The sequence below is a fragment of the Mirounga angustirostris genome, unplaced genomic scaffold, assembly GCF_029215605.1.
Source record: "Mirounga angustirostris isolate CCGP_5_RB_7025 unplaced genomic scaffold, mMirAng1.0.hap1 SCAF_13, whole genome shotgun sequence".
Taxonomy (NCBI): domain Eukaryota; kingdom Metazoa; phylum Chordata; class Mammalia; order Carnivora; family Phocidae; genus Mirounga; species Mirounga angustirostris.
Window position 1 is genome coordinate 53,716,723 of NW_026991721.1, and position 22,800 is coordinate 53,739,522.

The 22,800-nt window shown below is 37.6% G+C and overlaps 1 protein-coding gene across 3 annotated transcripts in view; it reads right to left on the bottom strand.

The window, feature by feature from the left end:
- UVRAG (UV radiation resistance associated) overlaps window positions 1-22,800 on the bottom strand; it is a 318,993-nt gene that overhangs the window by 133,800 nt on the left and 162,393 nt on the right. For all 3 annotated transcript variants that reach the window (XM_064576913.1, XM_064576912.1, XM_064576914.1), the window contains one exon: window positions 19,434-19,560. In XM_064576913.1, coding sequence (XP_064432983.1) covers window positions 19,434-19,560 — 127 coding nt within the window. The remainder of the gene's footprint in view (window positions 1-19,433; window positions 19,561-22,800) is intronic.

Consider the following 22,800-nt stretch of genomic DNA (forward strand, 5'->3'; position numbering starts at 1 on the left):
GCTAGTGAAACAAAAGCAGACACGAACTTTTGGGACTTCATCAAGATAAAAAGCTTCTGCACAGCAAAGGAAACAGTCAACAAAACAAAGAGGCAACCCACAGAATGGGAGAAGATATTTGCAAATGACACTACAGATAAAGAGCTGGTATCCAAAATCTATAAAGAACTTCTCAAACTCAACACCCAAAAAACAAATAATCAAGGCAAAAAATGGCCAGAAGACATGAACAGACACTTCTCCAAAGACATCCAAATGGCTAACAGACACGTGAAAAAATGTTCATCATCATTAGCCATCAGGGAAATCCAAATCAAAACCACACTGAGATACCACCTTACACCACTCAGAATGGCAAAAATTGACAAGGCAAGAAACAACAAATGTTGGAGAGGTTGTGGAGAAAGGGGAACCCTCTTACACTGTTGGTGGGAATGCAAGTTGGTACAGCCACTTTGGAAAACAGTGTGGAGGTGCCTCAGAGAATAAAAAATAGAGCTACCCTATGACCCAGCAATTGCACTACTGGGTATTTACTCCAGAGACACAGATGTAGTGAAAAGAAGGGCCATATGCACCCCAATGTTCATAGCAGCAATGTCCACAATAGCCAAACTGTGGAAAGAGCCGAGATGCCCTTCAACAGATAAATGGATAAAGAAGATGTGGTCCATATATACAATGGAATATTACTCAGCCATCAAAAAGTATGAATACCCAACTTTTACATCAACATGGATGGGACTGGAGGGGATTATGCTAAGTGAAATAAGTCAAGCAGAGAAAGACAATTATCGTATGGTTTCACTTATTTGTGGAACATAAGGAATAGCATGGAGGACATCAGGAGAAGGAAGGGAAAAATAAAGGGGGGGAAATTGGAGGGAGAGATGAACCATGAGACTATGGACTCTGAGAAACAAACTGAGGGTTTTAGAGGGGAGAGGAGTAGGGGGAATGGGTTAGCCCGGTGATGGGTATTAAGGAGGGCACGTACTGCATGGAGCACTGGGTGTTATACAAAAACAATGAATCACGGATCACTACATCAAAAGCTAATGATGTATTGTATGGTGACTAACATAGCATAATAAAATAAAATTTAAAAAAAAGAATCAAATGAAGTAATAAATATAAATCACCTTTAAAAATAAATAAATAAATAAGTCTTTCAAATATTATACTACTTCATTTAGAATATAAAAACCTGAAAGTACCATACTCCCAATTCTTCCTTTCCCCACTCTTCACATTCCTCACACATTTTACTTTACGCATGTTTTAAGTTCCAAAACACTGCTATTTTTGCATTAGAAAACAGTCTTTTATAATTACAAATAAGAAAAAATGTGTTTATAATATCTTCAACCATTTCTGGATATCTCATTTTTTTGTATGTAGAGCCAAGTTTCTGTCTGGTATCATTTTCCTTCTGCTGAAGAATTTGTTTTCTTTTTTTAAGATGTATTTATTTGAGAGAGAGAGAATGAGAGTAGGAGGAGCAGAGGGAGAAGGGGAGAGAATCTCAAGCAGACTCTACACTGAGCACAGAGCCTGACTCGGGGCTCAATCTCATGACCCTGAGATTACGACCTGAGCTGAAACCGAGTCAGAAGCTTAACTGACTGTGCCACCCAGGTGCCCCAAGAATTTCTTTTAACCTTTCTTAAAATATAGGACTGCTGGTAATGAATCATCTTAGTATTGTCTGATAGAGTCTCTTTGCACTTCAGTTTGGGTAATTTCTATTGATCTATATTCAAGTTCACTTATTCTTAGTTGTATCACATATGCTGAAGAATCTGTCAAAGGCATTCTCCATCTCTGTTACTGTGTTACTTATTTATAGCATATCCATTAGATTGGTTTTTTTTAAGTTTCCATCTCTCAGCTGAAATTTACCATCTATTCATGCTTGTTATCCACCTTACCACAAAATCATAGTTATTTTAAACTCTCTCTCTGATAGTCCCAACATGTGAGTCACTGCTGAGGTCTTTTTTTCTTCTTTTGAGTTAATGTCTTCTTGATAACATTTTGTTGGTGTTGGTGGGAGAGAGGGATAATGATGGTTTTTTCATTATTGCTTTTCCTTGTCTCCAAAATTTTGATTGAATACTCAACATCATGTGCAACAGAGAACAGAGGACACCAGAGAAAGAAAAGAGCATGTTATCTTCTGTTAATCTGGGAGTTGAGTCAATGCAATTAGGAACTGGGCTGGGTTTGGGTTTTGTTGCTGCCATTTTGTTGTTACCTCAGCATAACACATTCTTCAAATTTCCTCTAACTCCCCCTTTTTGGAGGTGGTGATGGTGGTGGAGAGGATTTGCTAGAGGCTTTTTCTCAGTGAACCTGTTCCACCCTCAGATTTAGGTATTCCTTGTGAACCTGCACCTACATAAGAGTGATTCACTATGTTCTTGCCTCTCCTCAAGTGGTACACAATGGTGGCTTATTATTCCATGCTCTCTGGCCTGGTTGGGGAGGAGAGTAGTTTCTCTTTTATCTTGTTTAACAGACCCTGTGTCCTTAGGTATCGAGGTAGGGCTTTCTCAGTGATACTGGCCCTCCCCAGGGCACAGGGGGTTTCCAATAGTCCAGGTCCAACACTGTTCCTGCCCCACCCTCAAGAGTGATGTGTTTTGGTTTTTTTCCCTTCCTCCAGTCCTTCACCTGTGCCTGGGGGAGTGCAGGGCTTACAGCTCCTCTTCCAAAGGCTTAACGCTTTTGTTTTTAGAGAAGAATTATGCTTTCTAGCAACAGTATCCAGTCGCCTCCCTCCAGACCTATAGCACACCAGGGGAGGCTTTCTACGCGTCCTACCCTGTCTCCAATCTTTCTTGTGAATACGTAGTGTAGGTTCACACAGAATCTACCACAAGCAGGTGTGACCCGCCTCCTAGGTGCTGCATGCAGTCTTCCAGCTGTGCACACTTAGTGGTTAGCAAGGTGTTAAAAACTCTGACTGGATTATTTTGCCTTCTTAGATAATGGCCCAACTTCCCCCCCACTCTGCCACTGGTGAGTCAGTCCTCACATCCTCTCTCTTCTTGGACACACCCATCTTTTCTTACGTATCATGCTCCTTCGTTGCCCTGTAATCTTAGTTCTTCAGATTCAAGAAAAGTTACGATTTTGTGTATTATCCAACTTTCTCTTGTTGTCAGGGTGGAAATGAAGTTCCTTCTACCTTTTCATATCTTAGGCAGGGGCTGGAAGTCGAATCTGAGAATACTAATTTGATTTTTTAAAAAGTTTTTCTCCGTTCTTTGTATTTTCTGCCCCTTTTGGGTCCGCTATTCTGTTTGTTCAACTTGGACTAGTTTATACAGTTTTCCTCAAACATCTGATGACTCTTGGTTTTCCCTTCAAATCCATGAACAGGGGTGCCTGGGTGGCTCAGTCGGTTAAGCGTCTGCCTTTGGCCCAGGTCACGATCCCAGGGTCCTGGGATCGAGCCCCGTGTCAGGCTCCCTGCTCAGTGGGGGGGCCTGCTTCTCCCTCTCCCTCTGCCTGCGCTCTCCCTGTTTGTGTGTGTGCGCTCTCTCTCTGTCAAATAAATAAGTAAAATCTTAAAAAAAAAAATCCATGAACAAGTAAATAGATTGATTAGTATAGGCAACTAGTGTAGGTTTCCTTTGAAGCTATAAAGATTTATTTACATGAAAGGCATTATTCTCGAATGCCAGCTCAGTGTAAATGGGTAGGTCCTATCGACAATTAGGCTTTCCTTGTAAGTGTATATGCCATGCTGAAAGAAGGTAGTACCTTTATGTTTAAACTCCCACAACTGTCAAGTAAGGAGAACTTTACTTTGGGATTGTGTTACTCTTAGGCATTTCACTTCTAAGTAGAGCTGCCTTTCATGTTTTCCCTCTAGGTCAATTGCAAAAGTCCACAGTCAGGCTCTGTTCCACCTTTCAAAGCCAAATCCTTGTACCATGGGACCTAACCAGGTCAAGAATCCATTATGTTTAGAAAGCAGTTGGAGCAAGTATTATAGGAAGTTACTCCAAATTCACGGAGAAAAGAAAATGAGCCAGTAGGCCCAGCTACCCTAATTATTGCTCCATCATTCCTGATTTCTATACTTGGAAATACTTGGAAATTCCAAGTTGAAGTCTCTGAGAGCTGTACCAAAAGCCTTTTCTATTTGTGTTCCATGCTGCAGTTTTTCTCTACTCTGCTTTATGCATCCAAACAATCCTATCTATGTTGTGCCTTTGAGAACTGTGTCAAAATCTTTGCTCTTCCAGTGGTACCCTCTTTTATTTTCACCACCACCACTGACTTATTCTTTATGCATGTATCTTTACTATCATTATCATTGGGTCCTTGAGAGGGAGGGAGAGCAAATGCATCTGCTTGGCTTACCATATTCCAAAACTGCTTTCTGAAATGTTTGGCCCTGTCCATGTACACATTAACATTCCACTCTGTTAGGAAGATGGCTCCTCTGTTCAGCAAAAACTCAAGTCAGACACTTCAATTTTAATAACCAAATGTCAATGTTGTCTCCTGAAAATCTAATAGCTAAAGAATATGAATCTTGCTTCCATCAACAAAACAAAACACAGACTCGTTGGGCACTCTCCCACCAGAGAGTTTGGTCTCAGACTGGACAATGGCCAGCTCCTGTCAAAATTACAGTTAAAACCAAAGAACTGTCATTCTTCTGGGTTTTCTACATCAAGTCAGATGACCAAAAAGCAATATACTTGAACTATTTTAGTTTCCTTCCCTGCAGAATGGCCTTTTCTGTACTATGATTTATGATGCCGCCCTTCTCAAGGGTTAATAGATATTTCTTGCTGTAACTTTTGCAAAATTGCAATTGACTATATTTCATTATGATATTTAATACATTGCACATAAGAAACTGCATTATTCCTCTCAGAATTTAGTGCCAATAAATTTTTCCCCCCTAAAGAACTGATATACTTCCTTCTAACATGCAATGAAGCACTGGACTCCTTTCATAATTCTACCCAATTGGCTTGATGGCTAACAAGGTCAGAGCTCATTTTAGTGTTTCAATACAACAGGCAGATCCTACGGGAGGCAGAGTACTATACTGGAAAGCCCATGTACTTAGGAAACAGAAAGATCTGGGCTAAAATCCTGCCTATGCTACTTTCAGGACTCTAACCAAGTCTCAACTTCTCTGAGTTTCATTTTCCTCATCTGTAAAATGGGGATTAATTTCACTTTCATTCTACATTTTCACTCTCTCAACTTGTCTCTATGAAGCTCTAAGTGGGTAGAGAAAATTACACAACAGTTTGATTGATTCTACTTTAAGAATACACACACAGGGTCCACCAGACACACTGTCCAGCAATCCTACTCTAATTCCCTCATGAGTTTGCTTTCCCCCTCTTGGAACTGACTACTCCACATATTCCCCTCAATCCTTAAACCTCCTCTAAATCGAATATAATTGTCTCACCTCATACCATCCTGAAATAATCGGATTCCTTCACAGTCCTACCCACTACCGAATATGTGAACCTGGCCCTGTGCCATTTTCTTAGGCTTCTCCTGTTCAGTGGGTAAGGCAAATAGCTTCATTTATATAAATTCTGAATTCCTTTTCATTCCAATCCATGTCAGTCACACTGTTCTCTTCCTAACAAATTATGTTCCAGCTATAGTGGCCTCTTTTCTGTTCCACAGTCCAAGCCCTTTCCAAGCCTTTTCACTTGCTGTTCCCTCTCTTTTTCCAGCAATTTTCTTCAAGGCTGAGCTCCTCAGGAAAACCTTTTCTGAGCAATCTCTGTAGAAATGGTCTCCCACCATTATCGTCTATCACCACAGCTTGTTTTTAGTACTTGTCACAACTCGACATTTACTTTATTTGGTTTCTTGTTTCCTGTCTTACCCACTAGGTAAGTATCCAAAATTAGAAGTCTTAATTAATTCTTCCTTTTTCTCTCTTTACCCCAATATCTGCTTTTCCTCCAGCATTTGTCTTTGTTTAATCATCTGGTCAGTTGTCAAAAACAGAAATTGGAAACCAACCTAAATCCTTCTCTCCCTCTCTTCTCAAACCCACCAAGCCATTAACAGCAGAGTCTATCATCGAAATATTTCTTGAACCTATACACTCCCTCCTCCCTTTACACTGCCAATCTGTTTTGATTTTAATTACGGAAGGCTTAGATTATTGTAATAACTCCCTAACAGTTCTCTATTGTCAACTCTTCAAAGAGAACATTCTGAAATATACATTTAATCCCCATTCTGTATTATAGTCATCAGTATGGTCCCATCTACTTTTTGTCTTTGAGAAATTTGCTCAAGTTATTTCAGTAGAACTCCAGACCTTTCAACAAAAACTTCCTTTATGATTAGGTCATTCTTTACCCCTCTGGCCTCGCCTTTGGACCCTTAAATGTATCCTTAGTTGTAGCTTTACTAGAATTACCTGCAATTTTCTAACCTACCTCTACGTTTCTGTATAAACTATTCCCTCTATCTGGAAAGTCTCACCTTCTCCCCCTAGCTATACATCAGGTATTTTTCTAGACTCAGCCTAAGTGTCACCTCCTTTACATGGTGCTGACTTTCAGATACTTATCTTCTTTGCTCCTATAACACCTTCGAAATATCTGTGTCATATACTTTTCACACCTGTCGTTATGTTTCTAACATCTTACATGGTGCTGGGGTTGTTGTAGGTGTTCCATAAATGATGATTAAAGGGCTTGACGAAGGTGCACATGCACACACATATTCAATGTTCTTCCTATTTCCTTTACATGCCTTCTGACCTCTTATTTCTATGTTGAGTCATCTAATTGCAAATGTATTTTTTGTAAACGCCACGTCTAGCTTTTTGGAAGTGGAGAAAAAAATGATGGCAAGCCAAAAGAAAATTCTGTCAGGTGGCTATTTCTGCCTATCTATATCTTCCTTCGCAAAGGAGGGAGATTAAAATATGATAGTTTACCTTCCCTACAATCCAATTAAGATACTGGAATAAATCATTACAAATATATGGAAACAATCATTCTGAAAAGAAAATCTGAAGTTTACTCAGGACCCACATTTGTCCTCCCCACTGCCAAGTTGTCTGCTTTTACATGCTGTATACAATGTCAACAACTCAAAGTAAAGAAACTTTAATAGCATAAACCCCAGGGAAAAACTGTCCTTAGGTTCAGAAGTTTTTAAAAGGCAGATGTTAATAATTTTTAAGGAAGTCTGTTTAGGAATTTCTGTCAGATGGCTATAAAAAAATCAGAACATACACACAGGCTAATAAAATTGAAATTCTGCCATCACTTCAAATAAATATATCTTGAATTATAAAATCAGTAAGGTAATATTTCAGTTTGTGACCTTATGATGTAAGAGGAGAAAATTGTTACATAATGCTTAATAATGTCTTTATAATTTCAAATAGAAATCTATGACCTTTTAATAGAAACTAAAGCCCTGTGATTCTTTTATGAGAAAAGCACAATACTTTACCGACCAAAAAGAAGCTAATTAAATAGAACTAGATACATAGTTCATCTTACTCAAATTTATTACAAAATGACAATAAGAAATGATCATAATTGATGGGAACTTCATATAAAACATTTCTTATTTGGCAATAAAGGATCAAAACGTTCTATTTACTGAAATTACCAAGAGGATTTTTTTCCCCTAAATCTAAGCAATGAAATCTGACATAGCTGACTTCTACATACTACATCACTAAAAGAATGTGCTTGTTTTTGTTCTTGCTTACCAAAATGAACTGACGATCTTTAAAATACAAGGTTCTACCACGTGGCTTTCCAGTTAATAAACAACATCTATAGACCCATAGACACACTTGGGGTCAGAGAATCAATCTCTCTATTTTTGTACCTTTCATTGCTGGGAAATAAATGTTGGCATCAAACTTGGAAAAATAAAGAGATTCATAAAAAAGATTAACAGATTTCCCTCCTTTTTGACAATCCTATCCTTCTGAGATATCTAGAATATTAGAGATGTAAGAAGTCTGGACTGTATAATTCAAAATTTTTTCTTTGTGAAGAGGAGATAAGACCAAAGGTTGAATGACTTGTCTAGGGACGGACTGAGAGAATGGCAGATCTTTAATCCAGATCTCTTAACAAATTAAGATGTAACCAAATCAAAGACAAATCTTTGGGAAAAAAATCACTTCACCCATCCTGTAATAAAAAGGAATAGAACAAAGTTCTTTATCTAATAGTCCACAGGCCAAATGGAAAACTAGCAAACCATCAGTCAATTTATCTGTTGGGCATATACTAGAGAAAGCAACAATATTTTGTTTAGTGGAAACAAGACAGGTGTTGGGAGTCAGAGAAACCTAAATTTGAATTTGGATCTGTTATTATTTGTGAGAAATGTCTCTGAGGCCCAATTTTTCTCATTTGGAAAAAGGGGGTAAAAATTATTCCATTAGGACACTTTTAAAAACTAAATGATATACCATAAGTGAAATATCTAGCATGTTATGGGATTTCAATAAAAGTTACCCACTTTTTAGGATTTACGTAGGGTTTAAATGAATGTATTTTATAAGGTTTTAGATAATATGGAATAGTGACAAAAGCACAGATTTTAGAAACAAAAGGCCTAGGGCCATATCCCAACTTTGCTCCTAACTATCTGTTCATACCTGGCCCAAGTCAATTATTTTCTCAGTATCTCATATATAAAATGAAGCTAACAATATTTGCCATATCTAGCTCTTGGGGATACTATAAAGATCAAATATGATAATCTCTGTGCAAGCACTTTCTAACTATAAGGTACCTCATATATGTTATTGTTACTATCAAGAAAACTAACTGCATTAAAAAATAGCCTCTTCCCACAAAGCTTAGAGAACTGTGCTTTTATAAAGTTCATATCACTCCCCAGGCACCACTGAAGAGTGCTTAGATTAAATCAACATTTATAAAATGTGTTTAGATTACAACCTAAACACATTTCCTTAAGACCAATGTTTCATACCATTTTCTAAACCAGATTTCAAGCAAACTAATTTAGACAGAGTATTGCTTCTCTAAGATTTGGGAGTTGAGTTAAGGCAACAGACCCTGTAAGCCAACATATAATTAATTAACAGGAAGATTATTTGGTTTGAGACACTAATAAAGGGAAATCTGTTTTTCATTAACATCATAAGTTAAACTACTAATAACTGCCAACAATGAAAATGCATACATTAATAAACATTAATACTGAAGAGATCAGCTCATGGCCCACCTGGAAGTTGCTGTAGACAAGTTGAACACCACCGCCTTTGAGGTGTGGGAAGGGGAAACTTACAGGTGTGGAGTAATGAGGCCCCTCAGAGTACGTGGCCACTCAGCAAGTCAACAGCATGGACAGAAATTATCTTTTTGCCTCTTTCCAATATATCATCCTACTGCAATAAATTTTTATAAACAAAAATATAAAATATATAATAGACACCTGGTTTCTTCCAAATGTTTATGCAAATTAATCCCTATGGCACTATTATGAGCTGCTATCCTCACTACACAGATGTGTAAAAAGATGCAGAAGTAATTCCTTTATGATAATTCAGAAGAATCAGTAGCAAAGATTAAATATCATATATTACTGACTTTGTATCCTAACTGAGCTCTTGGGCTGAGAACCAAGTGCCTAGAGAAGTACCAAGTTCCAAAGAGAAGTCATAATATGTAAGATGCCATTAGGATTATTCATATTAGCAAATCATTTCACAAATGATTAGCAAACATGCGAAGTCAAAGCTACAAGCACAAGTGACAAATACATTTTCCCCTTCACGTTACCAATACCAGTCACTCAGATGTTTCTAAATATTTTAACCTGACTCAAGATTCATTAAATAGTACATTCAATGTCAGTATACAAGAATATTGTTCAACACAAATGTTCTTTCAACCGATAAAAATAAGTATGTCTCTAGTTACCTAGCACAATCACTATGAAGAACAGGGGTCCCCAACAAGTAGAACAAGATCTACTGGTACATAAATCTGGTTATCTGTATCCAGCCACTCCTGCTTTCCAACACCCCACCCCACCCCAGTGCTGACCACTACAGTCTAGAGAGATACACAATGGCAGAAAATCTGCAGCCAACAGCAGCATTTTATCTCTTGCTTACATTTTTTATATTTTTTAATTTATTTTTTAAATTATGTTATGTTAATCACCATATATTACATCATTAGTTTTTGATGTAGTGTTCCATGATTCATTGTTTGTGTATAACACCCAGTGCTCCATGCAGTACGTGCCCTCTTTAATACCCATCACCGGGCTAATCCATCATATCATCTGCAAAGAGTGAGAGTTTGACTTCTTTGCCAATTCGGATGCCTTTTATTTCTTTTTGTTGTCTGATTGCTGTGGCTAGGACTTCTAGTACTATGTTGAACAGCAGTGGTGATAGTGGACATCCCTGCCGTGCTCCTGACCTTAGGGGGAAAGCTCTCAGTTTTACCCCATTGAGAATGATATTTGCTGTGGGTTTTTCATAGATGGCTTTTATGCTATTGAGGTATGTACCTTCTATTCCTATACTCTTTAGAGTTTTGATCAAGAAAGGACGCTGTACTTTGTCAAATGCTTTTTCTGCATCTATTCAGAGGATCATATGGTTCTTGTTTTTTCATTTTTTAATGTATTTATCACATTGATTGATTTGTGGACGTTGAACCAACCTTGCAGCCCAGGGATAAATCCCACTTTGTTGTGGTGAATAATCCTTTTAATGTACTGTTGGATCCTTTTGGCTAGTATTTTGGTGAGAATTTTTGTATCCATGTTCATCAAGGATATTGGCCTGTAATTCTCCTTTTGGATGGGTCTTTGGTTTGGGGATCAAGGTAATGGTGGCCTCATAAAACGAGTTTGGAAGTTTTCCTTCCATTTCTATTTTTTTGGAACAGTTTCAGAAGAATAGCTATTAATTCTTCTTTAAATGTTTGGTAGAATTCCCCTGGGAAGCCATCTGGCCCTGGGCTTTTGTTTCTTGGGAGATTTTTGATGACTGCTTCAATTTCCTTAGTGGTTATAGGTCTGTTCAGGTTTTCTATTTCTTCCTGGTTCAGTTTTGGTAGTTGATACATCTCTAGGAATGCATCAATTTCTTCCAGATTATCTAATTTGCTGGCATATAATTGCTCATAATATGTTCTTATAATTATTTGTATTCCTTTGGTGTTGGTTGTGTTCTCTCCTCTTTCATTCATGATTTTATTTGGGTCATTTCTCTTTTCTTTTTGATAGGTCTGGCCAGGGGTTTATCAATCTGGTTAATTCTTTCAAAGACCCAGCTCCTAGCCTCGTTGATCTGTTCTACTGTTCTTTTAGTTTCTATTTCATTGATTTCTGCTCTGATCTTTATTATTTGTCTTCTCCCGATGGGTTTAGGCTTTATTTGCTGTTCTTTCTCCAGCTCCTTTAGGTGTAGGGTTAGGTTGTGTATTTGAGACCTTTCTTGTTTCTTGAGAAAGGCTTGTATTGCTATATACTTTCCTCTTAGGACTGCCTTTGCTGCATCCCAAAGATTTTGAATTTGATTTTGATTTGAATCCCAAAGATGTTTTCATTTTCATTGGTTTCCATGAATTTTTTAAATTCTTCTTTAATTTCCTGGTTAACCCATTCATTCTTTGGTAGGATGCTCTTTAGCCTCCATGTATTTGAGTTCTTTCCGACTTTCCTCTTGTGATTGAGTTCTAGTTTCAAAGCATTGTGGTCTGAAAATAGGCAGGGAATGATCCCAATCTTTTGGTACCGGTTGAGACCTGATTTGTGACCTAGGATGTCATCTATTCTGGAGAATATTCCATGGGCACTAGAGAAGAATGTGTATTCTGTTGCTTTGGGATGGAATGTCCTGAATATTATCTGTGAAATCCATTTGGTCCAATGGGTCATTTAAAGTATTTATTTCCTTGTTGATCTTTTGCTTAGATGATCTGTCCATTTCAGTGAGGGGGGTGTTAAAGTCCCCCACTATTATTGTATTGTTGTCGATGTGTTTCTTTGTTTTTGTTATTAATTGCCTTATATAACTGGCTGCTCCCATGTTAGGGGCATAGATATTTACTTCTTCTTGTTGGACAGACCTTTAAGTAGGATATAGTGTTCTTCCTCATCTCTTACTATAGTCTTTGGTTTAAAATCTAATTTGTCTGATATAAGAATTGCCATCCCAGCTTTCTTTTGGTGTCCATTAGCAATGGTAAATGGTTTTCCACCCCCTCACTTTCAATCTGGAGGTGTCTTTGGGTCTAAAATGAGTCTCCTGCAGACAGCGTATCGATGGGTCTTTTTTTTTATCCAATGTGATAGCCTGTCTTTTGATTGGGGCATTTAGCCCATTTACATTCAGGATAACTATTGAAAGATATTAATTTGGTGCCATTGTATTGCCTGTAAGGGGACTGTTACTATATATTGTCTGTGTTCCTTTCTGGTCTATGTTACTTTTAGGCTCTCTCTTTGCTTAGAGGACCCCTTTCAAGATTTCTTGTAGGGCTGGTTTCGTGTTTGCAAATTCCTTTAGCTTGTCCTGGAAGCTTTTTATCTCTCCTTCTATTTTCAATGACAGCCTAGCCGGATATAGTATTCTTGGCTGCATATTTTTCTCATTTAGTGCTCTGAATATATCACGCCAGTCCTTTCTGGCCTGCCAGGTCTCTGTGGATGGGTCTGTTGCCAATCTAATGTTTCTACCATTGTAGGTTACATATATCTTCTCCCACGCTGCTTTCAGGATTTTCTCTTTGTCTCTGAGACTCGTAAGTTTTACTATTAGATGTCGGGGTGTTGACCTATTTTTATTGATTTTGAGGGGGGTTCTCTGTGCCTCCTGGATTTTGATGCCTGTTTCCTTCCCCAAATTAGGTAAGTTCTCTGCTATAATTTGCTCCATTATACCTTCTGCCCCTCTCTCTCTTTCTTCTTCTTCTGGGATCCCAATTATTCTAATGTTGTTTCGTCTTATGGTATCACTTCTCTCTCGAATTCTGCCCTCGTGATCCAGTAGTTGTTTATGTCTCTTTTTCTCAGCTTCTTTATTTTCCATCATTTGGTCTTCTATATCACTAATTCTCTCTTCTGCCTCATCTCCCCTAGCAGTTAGAGCCTCCATTTTTGATTGCACCTCATTAATAGCCTTTTTGATTTCGACTTGGTTAGATCTTAGTTCTTTTATTTCTCCAGAAAGGGTTTCTCTAGTATCTTCCATGCTTTTTTCAAGCCGAGCTAGTATCTTTAAAATCATCATTCTGAACTCTAGTTCTGACATCTTACTAATGTCCGTATTGATTAGGTCCCTGGCAGTCGGTACTGCCTCTTGTTCTTTTTTTTTGAGGTGATTTTTTTCCATCTTGTCATTTTGCCCAGAGGAGAATAGATGAATGAGAGAACAAAATGCTAACAGGCTAACAACGACCCCAGAAAAATACACACTAAACAAATCAGAAGAGATCTGAAACCAGGGGAAAAGAAAGGGAAAGAAAGGAAAAAGAAAAAGAAAAAGATAAAAAAAAAAAGAATATGACCAAATATGATCAGGCTGGTGCATAGATCAGTGCCACACACTAGATTTTGGGCGTATTTTGGTCTGTTAGAAGAAAGTGCCTCCCAACATTTTAAAGAAAGAAAAACTTAGATATGTACAAAAATAAGGGTAAATACGATAAAGGGATTGAATAAGACTGTACAGATGAAAATTATAAAAGATTTTATAAAAGGAATTGATAAGTTGGTTGAAAAAAGAAAGAAGAGGAATTAAAAAAAGGCAGGGGGAAAGAATGTGATCAGGCAGGAGACTAGAACAAAGCCATACCCTAAATCTCTAGTGTATTGGTCTATTAGAAGAAACTGTATCCCAAAATTTTAAAGAGAGAACAACTTATATATATATATACCAAAAATAAGGTTAACTACTATGAAGGGATAGAATATGACTCTAAAAATGAAAAATAAAAAAGATTTTTTAAAAAGGGATTGATAAGATGCTGGTTGAAAAAGGGAAAAAGAAAAATTCAAAAAAAAAAAAGAAAAAGAAAATTTAAAAAATTAACTTTGAACGACTAAAGAATCAGGGGTAAAAAAAGCCATGAATTCTATGTGCTATATTCCCCTAGTGTTGGCGTTCTGCCATTCTCATTGATGTTTAGGTAAACTTGGTCTTGGCTGGCTGTTCCTGCTGATATTCTGGGGGAGGGGCCTGTTGCTGTGGTTCCTAAATGTCTTTGCGGGAGGCAGAATTGCCCCGCCCTTGCCAGTCCCAGCTAAGTAATCTGCTCGGGTTTGCTCTCGGGAGCTTTTGTTCCCTGCAAGCTTTCCGTTCAGCTTTGGAGGACGAGAGTGAAAATGGCAGCCTCCCAATCTCCACCCCAGAGGAGCCGAGAACTCGGGCCCCACTCATCAGTGCGCCCCCAGAGAAAAGCAGTCAATCACTCCTGTCTCCCTGGTCTCTGGCCGCACTCCGTGCTCACCCAGCCTGTGACCGAGCATTTCTATCTCTGGCACCCGACCCTGTGTGGAGTCTCCAAACCCAGCAGATCCCTGCAGTGTGCTCCCACGCCGCTCCTCCCGGGGGAGGAAGGGGAGTCTCCCCAGATCTGCCGCTTGTTGGGTCCCTGCTGGAAGAGCAGTGGCCCAACTGTCTCTTGCTTACATTTGAGACCAACATGTTAGATTTTAACCTTCCAATGATTCTAAAGTTCAGGAAAATACAAAATAATACTCATCTCAAAAGTACGTATAAAAGTAGGGGGAAGCTCCTGCAATACAGAGTCAGTGTTAAAAATCAAGAATTCTGACCCATCCTAGCAAATATATATTTAACTTTGAGCATTACCATCCTTTATTTCCATGATAAAATGGAGATATAAGAATGTGCTAATTCTGACTGGACTGTCAGAATTAAAACACTAGAACAGATATCTACAAAATCCTATAATCTTCCTTTGCTGTAGTTAGGCACCAGTAACTTTGAACATAGGCTCCACTACAACTTGCTATGTGGCTTTGGGCAAGTCACTTAACCTCTCTGAGACTCAGTTTCCTCATCTGTAAATTGAATAATAATATATATTTATTATTAGGAGGATAATAAGAATACCCTTAATTCATAGGACTACAGGTAAAAACCAAATAAGGTAAAGAACAGGGGCGCCTGGGTGGCTCAGTTGGTTAGGTGTCTGCCTTCAGTTCAGGTCATGATCCCAGGGTCCTGGGATCGAGCCCCATGTTGGGCTCCTTACTCAGTATGAGAGCCTGCTTCTCTCCCTCTGCTGCTCCTTGCTTGTGCTTGCTCTCTCTGTCAAATAAGTAAGTAAAATCTTAAAAAAAAAAAAAAAAAGATAAAGAATAGAAAACACAAGACATTACCTCACAGTAATGAGTATCCTATAAATATGAGCAATTATTATTACACTCAGTCTTTTTTTGTTTGTTTGTTTGTCAGAGAGAGAAAGAGGGAATACAAGCAGGGGAGAGGCAGGCAGAGGGAGAAGCAGGCTCCCTGCTGAGCAAGGAGTCTGATGCGGGACTCAGCCCCAGGACCCTGGAATCATGACCTGAGCTGAAGGTAGACGCCTAACTGACTGAGCCACACAGCAGTCCCTACACTCAGTCTTTTAAATGGGATAGAAGTCACTGTTTATAATTTCACCTGTTTACAGGCTGATGATAGATTTCCTGGAACTTTATCATTATAAGAAAAAACACAGTTGGGAACATAATGGGAGAACTCTAATCTCCCTATCCTTTTACCATATGCTATTAATAATACACCTTCCACAGGCTTTACATAGCATACCTATGGTAAAATGTAGTCTTATACAGTGAATGAGAGTTTTGGAATCAATGGATTTTAATTCCAACATCACCTGTCACTAGCTGTGTGAACTTAAGAAAGGTATTTAATGTCTCTGACCCTGACCAAGAGTTTCCTCAACTGTAAAATGTCAATAATAATAGTACTTACCTCACAGAATTATTGTGGTGATTAAATAACATCATATCTATATAGTGATAAGTATGGTAACTGAAACATTAAAGCTATTAGTATTATTACTTCTCTTTTTAGAAAACTGCAAATGCCCTGAACCCCTCTAAAACCCTATAGTGTTCTCATTTTAAAAATCGACGACCTTAAAAAAAGATATGCAGAAATACATGCTACAGGTAGCAGGCAATTTGAGTATAATAAAAATTTCAAAGCACCATAAGAAATGTGTCTTTTCACAGAAGAGAAGAACTCTTAAAAGCAGTTCTTGTATGTACACAGCTACTTAGTTATTTGGAGTCACTCAACAGAGATCGTGGAAATGGACTTTGCTCACAATGTCTCATGACTTTAAGTGGCATTATCCCAACAGACTCTCACGTCTAAAAATCAATATGCAAGCTGTGTTGCAGTGCAGATAGTTTTAACAATCACTGCCAACAACATAGTGTTTTTTTCTATAGTGTTTCACATGAGAGTATCAGTTTTCCCAAATGAATGCTAAGCTAGCAGCTACAGAAGTCTTTATTCTTTTTTTTTTTTTTTAAAGATTTTATTTATTTATTTGAGACAGAGAGAATGAGAGGGAGGAGGGTCAGAGGGAGAAGCAGACTCCCTGCCGAGCAGGGAGCCTGATGCAGGACTTGATCCCGGGACTCCAGGATCATGACCTGAGCCGAAGGCAGTCGCTTAACCAACTGAGCCACCCAGGTGCCCCAGAAGTCTTTATTCTTTAGCAATGATGCCCATGACATTAGACTGATACCATGGAGATGATTCATTCATTCAATAAATATTCATTCAATGCTTACTGCACCCCAGACACTGTACCATGCTCAAAGAATAGAAGAGTATTTAACATAGTACATGGGCAATGTCTTCCCTCAGAGATCTTAGAGTCTAGAGGAGGGGATAAACTAATAATTACAATGCCATAACGGAAAAACACAGGATGCTATGGAAACACATAGTAGTACATCTAACCAAGGGGGCAGAGGTAGGACAAGGGAAAGGGAACCAGTGAAAAATTTCCTGGAGAAAGTAACATTTAAAAGAGGCTTAAATGCAGGCAAGACAGACTGAAGCATATTTAAGAACTAAAAGAAGTTCTTTATAGCTGAAGCATTCAGATTGACGTGGGTCATAGGAGGCCTTTGTAAGTCATGCTGAGTCAGAATGTGATGTAGGAATTTGTACATATAAAAAAAAATCAAACTACTTTAAAACAATTGTATTTCTATATTATCAGCAAAAAGTAGAACATAAAATTTAAACATATTTATAGTAGTATAATAAAATATCAAAAAATAGAAATAAATCCAATGAGTCATAGGAAACATCCATGTACTAACAATTAGTTTATTTCAATCATGTTTTGTAAAGAAGATTTAATAAACAAAGGCATATACCATTTTCTTGGGTTGGAAGACTCAATATTGTAAAGATGTCCATTATCCCCAACTGTATTGATAAATATATTAAATGTAGTCCCAATCAAAATACTAGCCAGATTTTCTTTTCTGTGTAGAACCTTATGAAAATGCAGAAAGGATAAGAATAAGCTAGTTATTAGTCATGCTAATGGCCAAAGATTCTATTTATATGAAATGTCCAGAACAGGCACAACCATAAAAACAAAAAAGTAGATTTCCATCCTTACTAAGATGAAGAAAGGTGATCCTGAAAAAGAATAACTAAGCAGAAGAACTTTAACAGATATGAAGACCAATTATAACATGAGAGAAATTAAAACAGTGAGATAATGGCAAAGGAACAGGCAAATAGATCCACAGAACAGAGTCCTGTAACAGACATGGAAGTACATGGTCACTAGTTTATGACAAAAGTGAACCTGCAGTGCAAGGGAGAAAGGTTTTTAATAAATGGTACTGGGTCAATTGACTATCTGTATGAAAAAAATGAATCTTATCTGACATCATACACAAAAAATCAAAACCTGATGAATCATAAATGTAAAAAGTAAAGTACTTAAAAAAATACAGAATAACACTTTTATGGCATTAAAATCAGCAAATATTCCCTAAACTGGACATAAAAAATCTTAACTATAAAAGGAAAGATTGATAAAATGGAATTTTTGTTCATCTAAGGGTATCATTAAAGAATGAACCAGCAAGGGCGCCTGGGTGGCTCAATCGGTTAAGCGTCTGCCTTTGGCTCAGGTCATGATCCCAGGGTCCTGGGATCGAGTCCCATATTGGGCTCCCAGCTCAGCAGGGAACCTGCTTCTCCCTCTGCCTCTCCCCCTGCTTGTGTTCTGTCTCTCTCTCTCTCAAATGAATAAATAAAAATCTTAAAAAAAAAAAAAAAAAGAATGAACTAGCAAGCCACAGAATGGGAGAATACATTTTTAAATGTATATTCAAACGAAGAACCCTTATCTATAATATATAAAGAACAACTGTCCCCCCCCACCAATAAAAAAAGCCAGTGGGGGCAGGTGGGAAGGTCATGGCAGGAAGATTTCAACAGGTACTTCACAAAGGAGTGTATCCCAGTCAGCAAGAAACATGAAATAGTGTTCAACTTCATTAGTTTTCAGGAATATCAAAATTAAAACTGCGAGGAGATACTACAACATACCCACTAGAAAGACTAAAATACAAAAGACAGAAAGTTCCAAGTGCCGACAAGGATACAGGATAAGAGATCTGATACACTGCTGGGTGGAGAGGAGGTAAACTGGGCACAAGCGCTTTGGAAACCTTTTCGACACAATCTACTAAAGCTGAAGATATGCCTATCTTGTGACTATGTAATTCTGCTCCAAATCCAACAGAAATGCATAAAAAAAAAATCTTCATTAAGAAGCATGCATGAAAAAGTTCATGGAAGCATTATCTAATAGTTCTGAACTAGAAATTATCAAAAGCCAGAATCAATAAATTCATATTTATATTTGCACAACGGAATACTATTGGCAGTAAAAATGAACTAAGACTACAGTACATGCAGGTTAGGATGAAACTTACAAACAAAATGTTGAACAGAAGCCAGCACATAAACTGCACATATTATATGATCTAACTTGCAAAAAGTTTAAGATGAAGCAAAACCAATTTTGGTGTAATAAGTCAAAGTAGTGGTTAGTCTGGTTGGAGATGTCCTAAACAGAAGGGAATATGAGGAAGCTTCTGAGATTCTGGGCTTATTTTAATGCCGTTTCCCAGTGGAGATGCTGCCTGTGTAAGTGTGCTCATTTTGAAATTTTGAAATATAATGTGTGTGTGTGTGTGTGTGTCTTTGTACACGTTTCTGTATGTATCACCTTCAAAATACTTCCCAATAATTTTTAAAATCGTATCAGCATATCTGTACAAAGATGACTATTTGAACCTATGGAGAAAGAAAAAGGAAAACTGAATGTAGCGGTTAGGCTGTTTGTATGGTTATTTTTACTCACCTTTGTCCTGTAATGCAATTTGTTGCTTATGCAGTAATGCCACCTCCCGTCCCAAAGCCTTCTTCTGTCTTTCCAGTTCATTTCGAAGCACCAAAATTTTTAATTGCAAGCACTCACTTTGTTTTCTCTAAATAATTAAAAAGCACAGGTAAATTTATGACTATGAAAGTCATGACTATGAATAATTATACATTCACAGTGTCTCCAAATGAATAATGGTGTAAAGCACTTTAATATTCATCTAATTCATAGATCTCTTGAGTAACTTAATTATCAGCACCTGCCATTTTAATGAAAAGAATACAGATGTAAGCAAAGAATAAACCTGAAGTCTGGGGACAGTTCTTTCTAAGAACCCCCAAAACACTATAAAATATCTCAGGCCTCTTTACTGAGATCACAATACAGTTAAGACAAAAATTAATTTTTAGAAATGGAGTTCTCAAAAACTTAAACATAGAGATACCACAGGACCCGGCAATTCTACTGCTAGGTACATATCCAAGAGAACTGAAAACATGTCCATACAAAAACCTGAATATGAATTTTTATAACAGCATTATTTATAATAGTCAAATGGTGGAATCAATCCAAATGTCCATCATCTGATGAACAGAAACAAAATGTGGTACATCCATGCAATGGAATATTATCTAGCAATAAAAGAAATGAAGTACTGATAAATGCTACAACATGGATGAACCTTGGAGACACTATACTGGGGTGTCTGGGTGACTCAGTCAGTTAAGTGTCTGCCTTTGTCAGGTCATGATCTCAGGGTCCTAGGATCCAGGCCCATGTCGAGTCCCTGGTCAGTGGGGAGTCTGCTTCTCCCTCTCCCTTGGCTGCTTCCCCTGCTTGTGCTCCCTCTCTCTTACTCTCGCTCTCTCAAATAAATAAATAAAATCTTTTAAATAATTAAAGAAAACACTATACTAAGTGAAAGAAGCCAGTTTTAAAAGGCCACAAACTCCATTTATATAGAAATGTCCATATTAGGCAAATCCATAGAAACAAAAAGTAGATTTCCATCCCTGCCAAATTGAACCAACGTGCTCTAATATCCCACAGATTTCAGAGAAAGTCAAGCAGGGACCTGGGGCTTTCACCCCTTCCAGGTGGTAACCAACCATATTATCAGTGGACACCACAAGGGGAGCCTGGATTTACAGGGATAATGAGATAATCCTCTCCCTCCCTGCTGGGTGGTATCAGAGGAGGCTTAGTGGAGAGTGAGAACTTTCCTTACTACAGTGTTAATGAGGCCAGCCTATTCAGCATGCTATCAGTGGAGGCCATGTGGGGAACAATATCAAAGTATTCCTATACCTCTTAGCCAGGTCAGTAGTAGTGGAGGCCTAGTGGGGAGCTGGAACTCCCAGTTCTGGTCAAAAGTAAGGATGACCTCCTCCCCCACACTCCTGCCACTTGGGTGTCAATGGAAGCTGCTTGAGGAACCTGGACTTTTATACCCACCTGGCAGTAATGAGATAGCATCTCTCCCTTCCCTATCAGAGAAAGAGGTGTCAGAAAAAAACAGATCAAACAGCCTTAAATAAGATCTAGAGACTCATAACACAATACCCAAAATGTATAAGTTTCAATCAAAAATCACTCATCATATCAAGAACCAGAAAGATGTCAAAGTAAATGAAAAAGGATAATTATGAGATGCCAATACTGAGGGGCACTCGGGTGGCTCAGTTGGTTAAGCGTCTGCCTTCAGCTCAGGTCATGATCCCAGGGTCCTGAGATCGAGCCCCACAGCAGGCTCCCTGCTCAGTGGGGAGTCTGCTTCTCCCTCTCCCTCTGCCCCTGCTTGTGCTCTCTCTCTCTCAATAAATAAATAAATAAATAAATAAATAAATAAATAAATAAATAAATAAATAAATAAAATCTTTTTGAAAAAGAGAGATACCAATACTGAGATGACAGACATGTTACAATTATCTGACAAAGACCTGGAAGCAGCTATCATAAAAGTACTTCAATAACAATTAAGAACATCCTTGAAACAAATGAAAAAATAGAACATCTTGGTAAAGAAATAGAAAGTCTCAGTCAAGAAATTGAAGATACAAAGGAGAATCAAATGGAAATTTTATTTCACTTAGCATAATCCCCTTCAGTTCCAAAAAAAAAAAAAAAAGACAATTTTAGAGCTGAAAATATCTAGAATAAAAAACTTAGTGAATGAGCTCAACAGCAGAATGTAGGAGACAGAGAAAAGAATCTTTAAGCTGGAAAACAGAATAGAAACTACCCAACCTAAACAAGAGAGAGAAAATAGACTGTAAAAAAAAACAGAGCCTCAGGATCTGTGGAACTATATAAAAGATCTAATATTTGTATCCTCCAGTACAGGGAGGAAAGAAGAAATAAAGCAGAAGTGAAAAAGTACTCACAGAAATAATGATGAAAAACTTCCTAAATTAGGCAAAGAAATACATCTACAAATTCAAGAAGTTAATGAACCCCAAAGAGAATAAATTAAATGGAGAAAATCACAAAATAAATAAAACCAAAACCTGGGTTTTTGAAAAGGCCAATAACTTTGATATAATTCTAGCCAGGCTAACCAAGAAAAAGAAAAAAGACAGAAATTACTAGTATGAGGAATAAAAGAGGAGCCTTCACAACCGATCCCATGGACATTAAAAGAATAAGAAAAGAATACTATAAACAACTCAATGGCCAAAAATTTGGTAACTTAGATGAAATGGACCAATTCCTTGAAAGACAATCTACTAAAACTCACACTAGGAGAAATAATCTGAAAGGGCATATATATGAAATAATTAAATTAATAACTAATAGCCTTTTAAAATGGAAAGTACCAGGCCCTGATGGTTTCACTGGTAAATTTTACCAAGCATATAAATAAATAACACTAATTCTTTAAACTCTCTTTGATCTAGGAGGCCAGCATCACCCTAATACCAAAATCAAACAAAGACATCACTAGAAAGAAAAATTACAGACCAATCTCTCATAAACACAGATGCAAATTCATCAACAAAATCAACAAATCAAATCCAACAAAATATAAGAAGAATTATATGCCATAGCCAAATGGAATTTATTCCATGTATGCAAGGCAGGTTGAACATTCAGTAATCAATGAAATTCACCATATCAACCAGGCAAAAAAGAAAAGTCATATAATCATATCAATACATGCCAAAAAAGCATATGACAAAATTCAACACCCAATTATGATAAAAACTCTCAGCAAACTAAGAATAAAGGAAAACTTCCTCAACTTGTAAAGAATATTTGCTAGAAAACTCATACATCATACAGATCTTCCTCAACTTATGATGGGGTTATGTCCTAATAAACCCATAATAAGTTAAAAATATTGTAA